Raw genomic sequence first — 10,691 nt, 5'->3', positions numbered from 1 at the left:
TTAAATGAGTAACACAGAGAATAGCCTTAGTTCTAACCAGGTTTCCTGCTGCTCTTTTTGTTTTACTTGTTTTCACACACAAGGCTTTGGCCAACATCTCCCACTCTGCTCTTATTAAAAGCACCCTCTTCTCCCTGGCGAATGCCCTATTTTATAGATTCCAGACCCTCAACTAGTGTAAGTTCATCTGTGCAAACCTAGCTGGAAACCAGAAGCACCGTAAGCCTGGATCAACCAGACACACATTTAGTGCCCAGCTTATTCCCTGGGGATGTTAGGTGGGGGGATCTTCACAGCTGATGGCTCCACACCCCAGATTTCTCTGGCATACTCGGTGATCGTCCTGTCACTGGAAAACTTCCCCGAGGAAGCAATGTTCTTGATGACCTTCTTAGTCCACTCTCTTGGCTTCTGTAACAAAGATGAAAAGGCAACATGAAACCTCCTGGGTCACAGCTTCCGGAGTGTGACTTACAACAGAGGAGCGAGCTGCTTCTGGGCCATCCCCTCCCAGTCACTCTATGCTCCCTGTTGGAATAACAGCCCTGTACAGACTACCCCCCGCACTAGCATGGACTGGGTCAGAGCGTGGGGCAGGCAGCTCGTGTTAACTTTGCTTTGTGAAAACACAACCACACCTATTGCTGCTGCTGCAGCAGGATTCCTTACGCAACAGAACCGAGAGCTGGAAAAGCCTGATAGGTCATCTAATCCAGCGCCCGGCCAGTGCAGGTCTGTTCTCGTGTACATTTACTAGCCTTCTGGCCGACATACTTTTAATATCCAAGGGATGGGGTCTCCACCACTTCACCTGGAGCAGGACGGTGGTTGAGGACAGCTCTACACTAGAAACTTTTACCGGTACTTTTTGTCAGAAGCTGGGAATGGGCGACGGGATGGATCACTTGATGATTCCGTTCTGTTCATTCCCTCTGGGGCACCTGGCACTGGCCACTGTCGGCAGACAGGATACTGGGCTGGATGGACCTTTGGTCTGACCCAGCATGGCCGTTCTCATGTTCTTATGTACAACAAGTTTCGGTGACATTTCTAAGACAGCAAAGCCCTAGTGCGGATGTAGCTCTATCGGCACAAAAGGACTTGTGCTGGGCTGGCTGATTTCACTTGCTGAACCAGTGTGCGCTGTACTGCACAGGCTGTCTCTGTACTAGGCGGGTTTGCCAGCAGGGCTACGCCGGTTTAGCTTCGCCAGCAAACCCAGGAGTGGAGACGAGGCCTCGCGTTTACTGTCAATGTTGCTGACCATCCGCCCGTTGGCTGCACCACGGGGTTATCTTACCCTGTACAACTGGTCAACGCGGCCCTGACACTCCATGTAGGCCTGGTAGTCAGCAAACACTTTAAATCTGAAACCAGAGCAGAGGAGAGTGAGATGCTGAACTCAGATCAGTGCAAAGGATCAGGGTGAACAATTCGTGCTGCCGGAGGTTTCGAGCAGGAAATGTGCCGCTGGGTTTCTCCAGCGTTAGGGGCCGACGCAGGAAGACGACGCAGCCCTGAGCTGCTGAAGGAGCCTACGCGGCTATCACAGACTGAAGGAAACTGGTGCTGTCTGCTCATAAACCAGTCCATGGCCTGTTTCTTGGCTCTCGTTTCCCCTGTGCGTTCTGGGAGCGGCAGGGAGATGAATCCCTGGTGTTAGGCCAGAGACGATCGCCTGGTACCGGCGCTCCCCGCTCCCCTGCAGAAGCCCCAGGTCCGTGGGTTGGGAAGGGGGGTAGATGGCTGCAGGCCCAGCAGGGCCCCTGGAGCGAGTTCCTGCACGCTGGCACCGGGGAAGGACTCCGAGGGCAGCACCGCTCAGAGAAGCCACAGGCTGTGCCATGGGTGCAGGGGCGGTAAGGCTGGGCCGGGCCGGGAGGCAGAGATCCTCCGCATCAGCGGCTTTTGCCTTTAGAGAATCACTAAGAATCCAGGGCTACCCCCTGCTCTCTTTCAGGGTGGGGGGAACCAGCCCTCCCCCTGCAAAGCCACCCCTGCTGCAAGGAGGAGAAGGAAACTGTGGCTTGAGATTCACAGTGTTTTACCCTCCCCCGTGCAGCAGTAACCCAGGCACGGGAGGGTGGGGCCCTGGCCAAACGTGGGAAGCAGCCTGGGCCGCAGCACCAGGGTTACAAGGGCCGGGAAGGCCCCGGCTGGGGGATTCCTTCGCCTGGCGTCCACGTTGCTCTCCAGCCTCCCAGTGGTGGTTCGTTCTGCCCCGAAGCCATTGGGGCGTAGGGAACGCTGGGGTGCGGGTGAGCGAGGCCCCGCCCAGGACAGGCCCTTAGCGAGAGGTGACCTGCGTCAGCGTGAGGAGAAGGGAACCAGTGGGTGAAAGCGACGTGCACTGGGCCGGGCGTTACGCTGGCCATGCCTGCTGTACACTAGCACTGGGTACAAGGGCCAGCCGCTGCCCTGGGCTGGGCTTCAAAGGCCAGAGCGTGGACATCGCTCCGCAGCAGCGTGAAGTCCAGCCCACTCGGCCCCGTAAGTGGGGCCATCCTGGGAAGGGGACCGAGGCTTTCACGAAGGGCAGGTTGGACCTGGTCCCACGTCCTTATCTGGACTCCAGCTTCCATGGCCACCCAACTACATCTCCCCAGGCTGGAGCTGGATGGGGAATATTGCACCAGAGGGTCCGGAGCTCTGTATTTCCAGCCTCATCCAAAGGCCATTGAGCCCATTGGCATCAATGGACGAGGGCCATCGTGAGGAGCACCCAGGATCACAGGGGCTTCCACACCGTATTGGAACGAAGGACCAAGTTCACTGGCTCTCACCTGTCGTGGTTCATCAGCATATTGACGACATCCCGGAAGCGGCCAGGGTCTTTAGGCGAGAAGAAGCCGCTGCTGAGTTGGTCGATGGCTTGTCTCAGCTCTGGAATGCGCTCGTAGTATTCCCGAGCATTGTACCTGCACAGGAGAGAGGCGCACGCTGCAGCCTCACGTTGGGCTGGAGCAGCTGGGGACCTGTCTCCGTTCACGCTTCCTCCCGCCGGCAAGGGTGGGAGTTTAAGAGCTACTTAAGCAGACCTGGCCTCTCTGCTAGCCCGGACCTGCTGGACTCCGCGAGACAAGGGGACTGCGTGTGGGGTTGGTTTGATTTTTTTAACAAAACTGGTGCTGCAGCCACATACCCCGGTGGCCACCGCTGCTTCCAGGAGCGGTCGGGACTGGGGCTTGTTTCCCAGCGCTACGCAGGGGTGGGGGAAGTCTCACCCGGCAACCTCTGCTAGTTGCTCCTTGGCCTGGCTACGCAACGCAGCAGACGCATGACGGACAGTGCCCGGGACCAGGCCCCAGTGCCCCTCCCACCCCCTGCCAGGGCCAGAATGCCACACGGGGGCATGAGCGACGCTCCATGAGTCCCTGGCTCTGAATCCAGCCAGAGCGCCCTGTTACTGGCAGCCATTCCTGCTCCACTCCTGAACACTGACTCGGACCCAGGCCCCGTCTCCTTCCCGCACGCAGCTGCACCTACCTCGCCCTCTCCCCTTTCCACACAACAGCTCACGTCCTTCCCCCAGCTCCCACTCTGGCCCACGGCCGCTCGCCCTGTAACGCACAGGGCGATGGGGTATGCACTAAGGACACTCTGGCAGGGGGCAGCCTGGGTCTCCTGCGATGCTGTTCTACAAACCCTCGCTTGTCCAGCGCCTCCACGTCCTCCACCCGCATGCCGAAGATGAACAGATTCTCCTCGCCGGCTTCCTCCGCCATCTCCACGTTGGCCCCGTCCATGGTCCCGATGGTGAGGGCGCCATTCAGCATGAACTTCATGTTCCCCGTGCCCGAGGCCTCGGTGCCGGCCGTGGAGATCTGCTGGGACAGATCGGCCGCGGGAATCACTGCGGGAGGGAAGGAGGCAGTTAACACGCCGCTGTTCTTTACCCCTCGTCCCAGCTCTTACAGGGGCCAGCCTGGGGGGGGGCGTGTGGCTGTCTGGGCCAGCACTGCGGCTCCTACACACCCCTGCCCAGCTGCTGGCACGGCAGCTCCTGGGGCCTGCTCAGTCCCCGAGGGGCTGGGCTGTCACATGCAGCCAGGCTCTCCCAATCACTCAGCACACACGCCCCCATCCTCACCCCGCTCCCGGGAGCTGCTATCACCAGCCAGGAGCGCTGCCCCACAGGGACACGTCCGCCCCCGGCCGCAGCGCCACTGACAACCCCTCCCAGGAGCAAGCAGCTCTGACGAGCAGGAAACCAGGACCCAGCCTGGTCCTTCCCCACAGGAGCCTGGGGAAAAGTGCAACTGTAAAGTGACGCGGCTGGTGGTGGCTGGGGAGCCGAAGGTGAATCCAGGGCCGGGCACCCGAGGACAGGCAGCCGCCTGCTCTGAGCAACCCCAGCGCGGGCTGCGTCAGAACAGGAGACGCCACAGCAGCGCTACACCTGGGCGCACGCTCCTGGTTCAGGGCTGCCCGACCCGACATTCAAACACCCTCCAGGTCAGCCTGCCTGGACCGCCGGGCGAGTTTCCATGACAACGCACAGCCAGAGCTCCATGCCCGTTTGAACGCACAAGGTCTCGGGGACACGTCTCCGGTTCGGCCAGGATGGGGGAGCACACAAATATCGCCCTCGGGGCTGCTCTCAGCTGGATCTCACGCCTCCCACCTCGTGCTAACACGAACAGACACAGCAAAGAGCTACACGGGCTGCACTCTCGTGGCGAGGTCTGTTCTGCCTGTGCAGCTTCTCTGGTACTTACGGCTGGAGCCCCCCACGCTTTGAAATCCCGGAGCAGGGAATGCTGGGAAAAGCTCCAAAGGGAGGTTTAAATGGTGCCCCACAACCCTGTGCCCTGCTCTGGCCAGATCCTCCCCACCTCCCCGTCTGCTCCTGCATTCCCCTTGCTCGTGCTTGTTCCCTTACCCATATTTCTCAGCCTGCCCCTGAATCCCAGCACTGCCCATAGGGAAAGCGGCTCATGGTTTCCTCACCAACTGCACAGTCACTGCCAACTCACAGCATCCACGCAGTCCACCCCCTTTGCTGTCTTACCTTTCTCAGCAAAGGACACCCTGTAGTTCTCCAAGAAGATGACTTTGAGTCGATCTCCTATATAGGGATCGTTATTGACGACGTCCCCGATGGACGTGATCAGTTTGATAATCATTTTGGCCATGTAGTAGCCGGGAGCTGCCTGCAGAGGGGGATGGAGACACAGAAAAAGTTAAATAAAGAAATGCACGGTAAGGCGAAAAGGAGAGACTCCCGGGGTGCTGGAACAATGTGCGTAGTGGGGGGGCTGAGAGCCATTGAACCAAACCCTGGATATGATGGACACCGCTTCAAGCCAGGGAATGCGGCAGCCCCCAGCCCCCTCGTTCCAGCACCTCTGGCGATTCCAATCAAAACGGATGTTATCAAGGGGAGTACCCTAGGCCGGGGTTCCTGGAATGGCCGGTGCACATGAGACGTGAACTTGATCCGTTCTCTTCAAACGGTTTTTCGACAAGGTGGTGCAAGCCCAATAGAGTTTGGGAGCCCAAGTCTTACGCTGTTCATAGGGGCAGGGCAGTGAAAATTCTCACTTTCGTTCAAGAGGCCGGGGCCCTGCAGGCTCACACGGGGCTCAACGCTTGCATCTGGTTTTAAAAACGATATGCCAAGTGCTGTGTATTCGGAGAGCAGCAGGCACCACAAGCGGCCGCTGCAGACGAGCTGTGATCGCTCCCGAAGAGAAGACAACTACTGACCAGGAGCAGGGCTGAGCAGAGACAGCAGAAAGACTCTTTCAAACCAAGCAGCTGCTCTGGCGCCAGTGCTGGGACACAGAGAGCACTGGACGGCAGCAAGATGATACGGACGCGGCCACGGGGGAGTGAACCTCCAAAGCCCACTGGAGTCCTGCAAAGATCCCCAATGGCAGCCACAAGCTGTGATTCTTCATCCCCAGGCCAATCCCTTCCCCACTGGCTCCCTCTGCCAGGCCTCTGCCTTCCCCTCCATGCTCTCCCTCGGTGTCTGTACAGCGCTAAGAACGGGGGGCGGAGCCTGTCTTTACAGACTGGAAGCCAGACGGCCAGCAATATATGTCTCCCTCCAACAGAAGGCAGAGACATGCACCCAATTCAGCTTATTAAATGGTGCTCCGGGAAGAGTTAATGAAACGTCTCACCTTTCCTCCAATCATCACCGTCCTTGGCACAAAGGACTTTGATGGGTCTTTTCTCATGCCTGAAAGATGGAGAGGATAAAATGAGAGTAATTCAGGGGTGACGATGCAGAGTAACAAAGATGTTCTTTGGCTGCCTGCAGTAGCGGCTGGAGGCACCAGTCATGAACAGGACCCTGTTGTGCCAGGTGCTGTACAAATACGTAACATGTGGTCACTGCCTTAAGGAGTTTATACTCTAAGTAAACAAAACTATAGACACCAGATCTGCATCTGCTTCGGTGCTAAACCTTCCAGTCATGACCACCTCAGAGCACCATCAGCATTTCCAGGAAGACACAAGAATTGACATTGACCATCCGCTCCCAGAGCAGAAATTGGGCTCTGGTATTTCTGGGGCACAACATGACCATGGGGTTATACAGCCCACGTTAACCAACAGTAATGTGGGTCTTTGGAAGTTAGGAAAACCATTTGCACTGAAAATACATATTTAGGAACCAAACGTTGCTTGGGAAAGGACCAACAAGGCCAGAGGGGCAGAACTTTGCGAGACAAACCCAGTCTCCCCCCCCTCGCCGTTGGACTGGCGCCTCGGGGCACAGCCCTCCGTCCTGCACCCAGAGGGCCCCCGAGACCCAGTGAGCCAGGCAGCCGCGCGGAGAGGTGGGAGTGAGAGCCCAGCTCACGGTTGTAGAGGGTGATGATGTGCAGACAGTTGAGGAGCTGCCTCTTGTACTCGTGAATCCGCTTCACGTGCACGTCGAACATGGAGGACGGGTTGATTTTCACCTTGTATGTCTCCTCCAAGTAGGCCGAGAACTTGAGCTTGTTCTCCTGGGAAGGAAAGTGGGGAGACAGCTCGTCTGTCACGGTGCAGCCGGCTGGAAAACAAGAGTTCCTCTGGCAGATTCTCTCTCTGCCCAGTGAACATTTACCAAGTCCCTGATTCACAGCAGGGCCTCGAACCTGGGTTTTCCCATGTGAGAGCCTCACCACCGGGCTGCTGGCAACGCTGGGGTGGGTTTCTCTCTCTCTCTCCCACAATTACTTCCTGGACCTGCGGAGCCTTCCCAACAAAAGTTCCATTGAAACCGACACATTTCCAGGAAGAGTTTTGGTTTTCCTGAATCGCCATTTTCTGATAAACATTCTGTTGAACAATTCCTGACCAGCTCCAGTCACGAGTGCTCAGCGCCGTGGGTTGGGGAGTGAGTGGTGATCTCCCACCCGCCCGGGGGTTCGTAGGACAGGTGTCTTCTATCCGCACACCAGACACCTGCAGCCAAAGCCAATGCCACTGATTGCTTGACAAGGGTGCAAATGTACGCGGTGTGCACCTGTCTGGAAATGCACTAGGAAATCCCTCTTCCTCACAGCTTGAGACAACACTCCAGGGAACCTCTGGGATGGGCAGACGGCTGCCTGAAGCAAGGACTGAGCAGCGAGGTAGACTGGGGACTGCTCAGGCAGTGCAAGAACAAGGGGACAGTCACTGAAATTGAAAGAGCCCAAATTTCAAACAGATCATTGGAAATACCTCTTCGCACAGTGTACAATTAGCTTGTGGAATTCACTGCCACAAGGTATCATGGAGGCCCTGAGCTTAGCAGTATTAAAAAGGGATCATTTATACAGATAACAAGAGTCACACGAGTAAGGGTAAAAAAAACCAAGACTTTTGGAAGGTCTATAAACCTTCATGCTCCAGGGCACAAACCAACACCCAGCTGACAGGGGTCAGGAGGAAACTTTCCCTGAGGGCACATTACCCCATAATTGCCGGGCTTTCTTGCACCTTCCTCTGGAGAAGCTGGGCCTGGCCACTGTCAAACACAGGATGGGGTGAGCGAGATGATCTGCTCCAGTCTGGCAATTCCCAAGTTCCTGCCCAGCCAGCTCTAGAAAGGTGGGGCCAGATGGAAGATGTAACTTGACCAAGGCAGAGAGAAGCCAAGAGGAAAGCAGGAGGAAGGAAAGGGCATAGAGGGGAGCAGAAAAGAGGGAAGCAGCAAAGAGTATGAGAAGGAGGAAGAATGGGAGAAGAGGGGAAGACCAGATGAGCAGGGGTAGGAGGAGGGAGGAATGGAACTATGGAATCGGGATAAGAAGAAAACGAGAGTGTGGGTGGCGAGGGGGGTAAGAAGATAGATATGGGAGGAGCATTTCACTCCCAATGGGGCACGGCCAGACATCTAGAAATGGGGACAAATCCAAAGCAGCCTGTTGCCTCCAGCATGAATCTCTTTGCTGCTGCAGCAAAACCTGGTCTGTCGGGTTTCTTATGTTAGAGCCGGTCAGGAATCTTCCATCGATGGGAAGAATGTTAGAGAATGTTGATTGTGCCAAAATGTCCTGATTTTCCATTTGGAAAATCAAATTAAAACGTTTCCCGCTGGCTCAGCATTAATCTGTGTCCGCCCGAGCCACTGCGGTGCCCCAAGGGATCTGTAGTTCCAGTACATCAAAGCCCATTTCCCCCTATGGATTAGGCTCCTGGCCAGATTACATCTCCCATGATGCACCAAGATGTCCATTCTGACTGAGCTGCCACATTGCATCATGGGAGTACCATGAACACCATGCATCATGGGAAATGTAGTGGCCATGGAGCCCGGCCCATAGGATGAATGGGAGTGAGGTACCCAAACTACAGCTCCCGCGAGGCAATGAAGCAGCGCAGGCAGGCACAGGTTAACGCTGTGCTGCCCTGAATCAAAGTATTTCAAAGTTTCCCAATCAATATTTTTCAGAACTTCTCATTCTGGAATGAGTTTTGGTATTTCAACTTTTCAACCTGAGTCGGACAAAAATGGGACAATCCTGCACTGTCGGGGGAATGGGCTAGACCGGCTAATGGGTCTTTTCCATCTCGAGATTCTGTGGGCCCAGTTCTCTGCCGGGTGAACCACCACTGATGTCAATGGAGCTGCACCCATCTGCCCCCAGCAGAATTTTCAGCCTGAGAACTAGGCTATGAACTAGTTGCCCTGATGTCCACGTTACCTGTTTGACTTTGGCCACATCCCGGATAAACACCTCGTCATCGACAAAATCCAGTAACGTCTTCAGCTGGCTCAGATCCGTTACAAAATCTTCTCCGATTTTCTAAGGAAATAAAACCGGAAATGAATGTCCTTTGCTGGATGTCTCACTTGCTGCATAATGTCACTTCCCTGCTAGAAATGCCTCAGTCCTGACTGGGAAAGAAAAAAAAAAGCCGGGCTTGGCAAAAATATGGCACCAATTATCGTGGTTGGGTTATTACTATGCATTGTTTTAGAGTTTAAATGTATTGGGAATAAATGATTGGTACAAAAACATTTTAGTCTATCACACAATTCCACAGCACTCCCATACAGCTAAGCAAAGAAAAGCTGTATGTGCCAGGAATTACTTCCAGATGGACAGAGTATTTGCAGTGTATTATCAGCCACTAGATGTCTTAGTATGCTGTATGGAGTTCCTGGCAAGGCGTGGTCCTGGTAAACAAAGGAGACAAAGCTGGAACTCAAGCTGTGTCGGAGCCGGTTTGTGTGAGTAGCTGTAGATATTTCCTTTAGTGCATGCCCCATTTAAGAGAGACTGTCGTTCCATATATCATGACACCAAGGGAGGTGATGCTGTTCCGACAATCTATCCCAGCGGTTCTCAAACTTTTGTACTGGTGACCCCTTTCACATAGCAAGCCTCTGAGTGCGACCCCCCCCTTATAAATTAAAAACACTTGTTTATATATTTAACACCATTATAAACCTCCCGTTTGAGAACCCCTGATCTATCCTCAGCCCATGGGAAGATGGAGCCAAAGGTCAGCAGTTCTTTGATTAACTCCTGATGGCTGATTTTAAAGCTCAGCCAACACTGCGTGGGTGTGTCAGATGTTCAAGAAGTGAGACAGCTGCCCCTCTAGCCTTGCCCGGAGCTACGCGGACTGACACCTGCTGAAGGTCTGGCCCCATCTGTTTACACAGCTCTGAAGACTATTTTGTGAACAAACACTAGGGACTAAGTAGCTCCCGTTGGAGTGGCTCACCTCAGCAATTACACCTGCTAGTCCTGGGTTGCACAGCAGGAGCCAGCGCCGCGGAGTGATGCCGTTCGTCTTGTTCTGGAATTTCTCTGGTTCCATCTCATAGAAATCTTTGAATCTGAAATGCATGGGCAGTAGGGGAGACACTGAACAGGGCCATTCCCAGAGGAGTTTTATAAAACTGTAACCTCAGATGCTCCTGACTCTATTTACAACTCCAGCTGAAATCTTTCTGTTGACATCAATTGGAACTGCACTAGGCCCTAAATGCATCTGATAATTACCTGTGATCCTAGCTGCTGAAACTGCGATTCCAAACCTAGGCGATGAATCTACCCAAAGTCTGCTTCTCTCTCTTGCATAGGGCCCTGATCTAGAGTCCCCTCCATCACCATGACGTAAGTGCCTGCCCCCTTCCTTTTTAGGAGCAAGTGTGGGGAAGGGGTTTGCAAGGGTGTACTTAGATTTTCAAAAAGCCTTTTACAAGGTCCCTCACCAAAGGCTCGTAAGAAAAGTAAGCTGTCATGGGA

General features: G+C 54.8%; 1 protein-coding gene across 3 annotated transcripts in view; it reads right to left on the bottom strand.

The window, feature by feature from the left end:
• Window positions 1-258: 258 nt before the first annotated feature.
• PYGB (glycogen phosphorylase B) overlaps window positions 259-10,691 on the bottom strand; it is a 35,753-nt gene continuing 25,320 nt past the window's right edge. For all 3 annotated transcript variants that reach the window (XM_065402259.1, XM_065402260.1, XM_065402261.1), the window contains 9 exons: window positions 10,165-10,279; window positions 9,135-9,236; window positions 6,818-6,965; window positions 6,132-6,190; window positions 5,012-5,153; window positions 3,646-3,853; window positions 2,784-2,918; window positions 1,301-1,367; window positions 259-411 (listed from right to left, as the gene is read on the bottom strand). In XM_065402259.1, the coding sequence (XP_065258331.1) occupies window positions 259-411; window positions 1,301-1,367; window positions 2,784-2,918; window positions 3,646-3,853; window positions 5,012-5,153; window positions 6,132-6,190; window positions 6,818-6,965; window positions 9,135-9,236; window positions 10,165-10,279 (1,129 nt within the window). The remainder of the gene's footprint in view (window positions 412-1,300; window positions 1,368-2,783; window positions 2,919-3,645; window positions 3,854-5,011; window positions 5,154-6,131; window positions 6,191-6,817; window positions 6,966-9,134; window positions 9,237-10,164; window positions 10,280-10,691) is intronic.

Source organism: Emys orbicularis, chromosome 3, assembly GCF_028017835.1.
Source record: "Emys orbicularis isolate rEmyOrb1 chromosome 3, rEmyOrb1.hap1, whole genome shotgun sequence".
In the NCBI taxonomy this organism is placed as follows: Eukaryota; Metazoa; Chordata; order Testudines; family Emydidae; genus Emys; species Emys orbicularis.
Note: the sequence above shows the minus strand (reverse complement) of the source record. Positions and strands in the feature narration are given on the sequence as shown.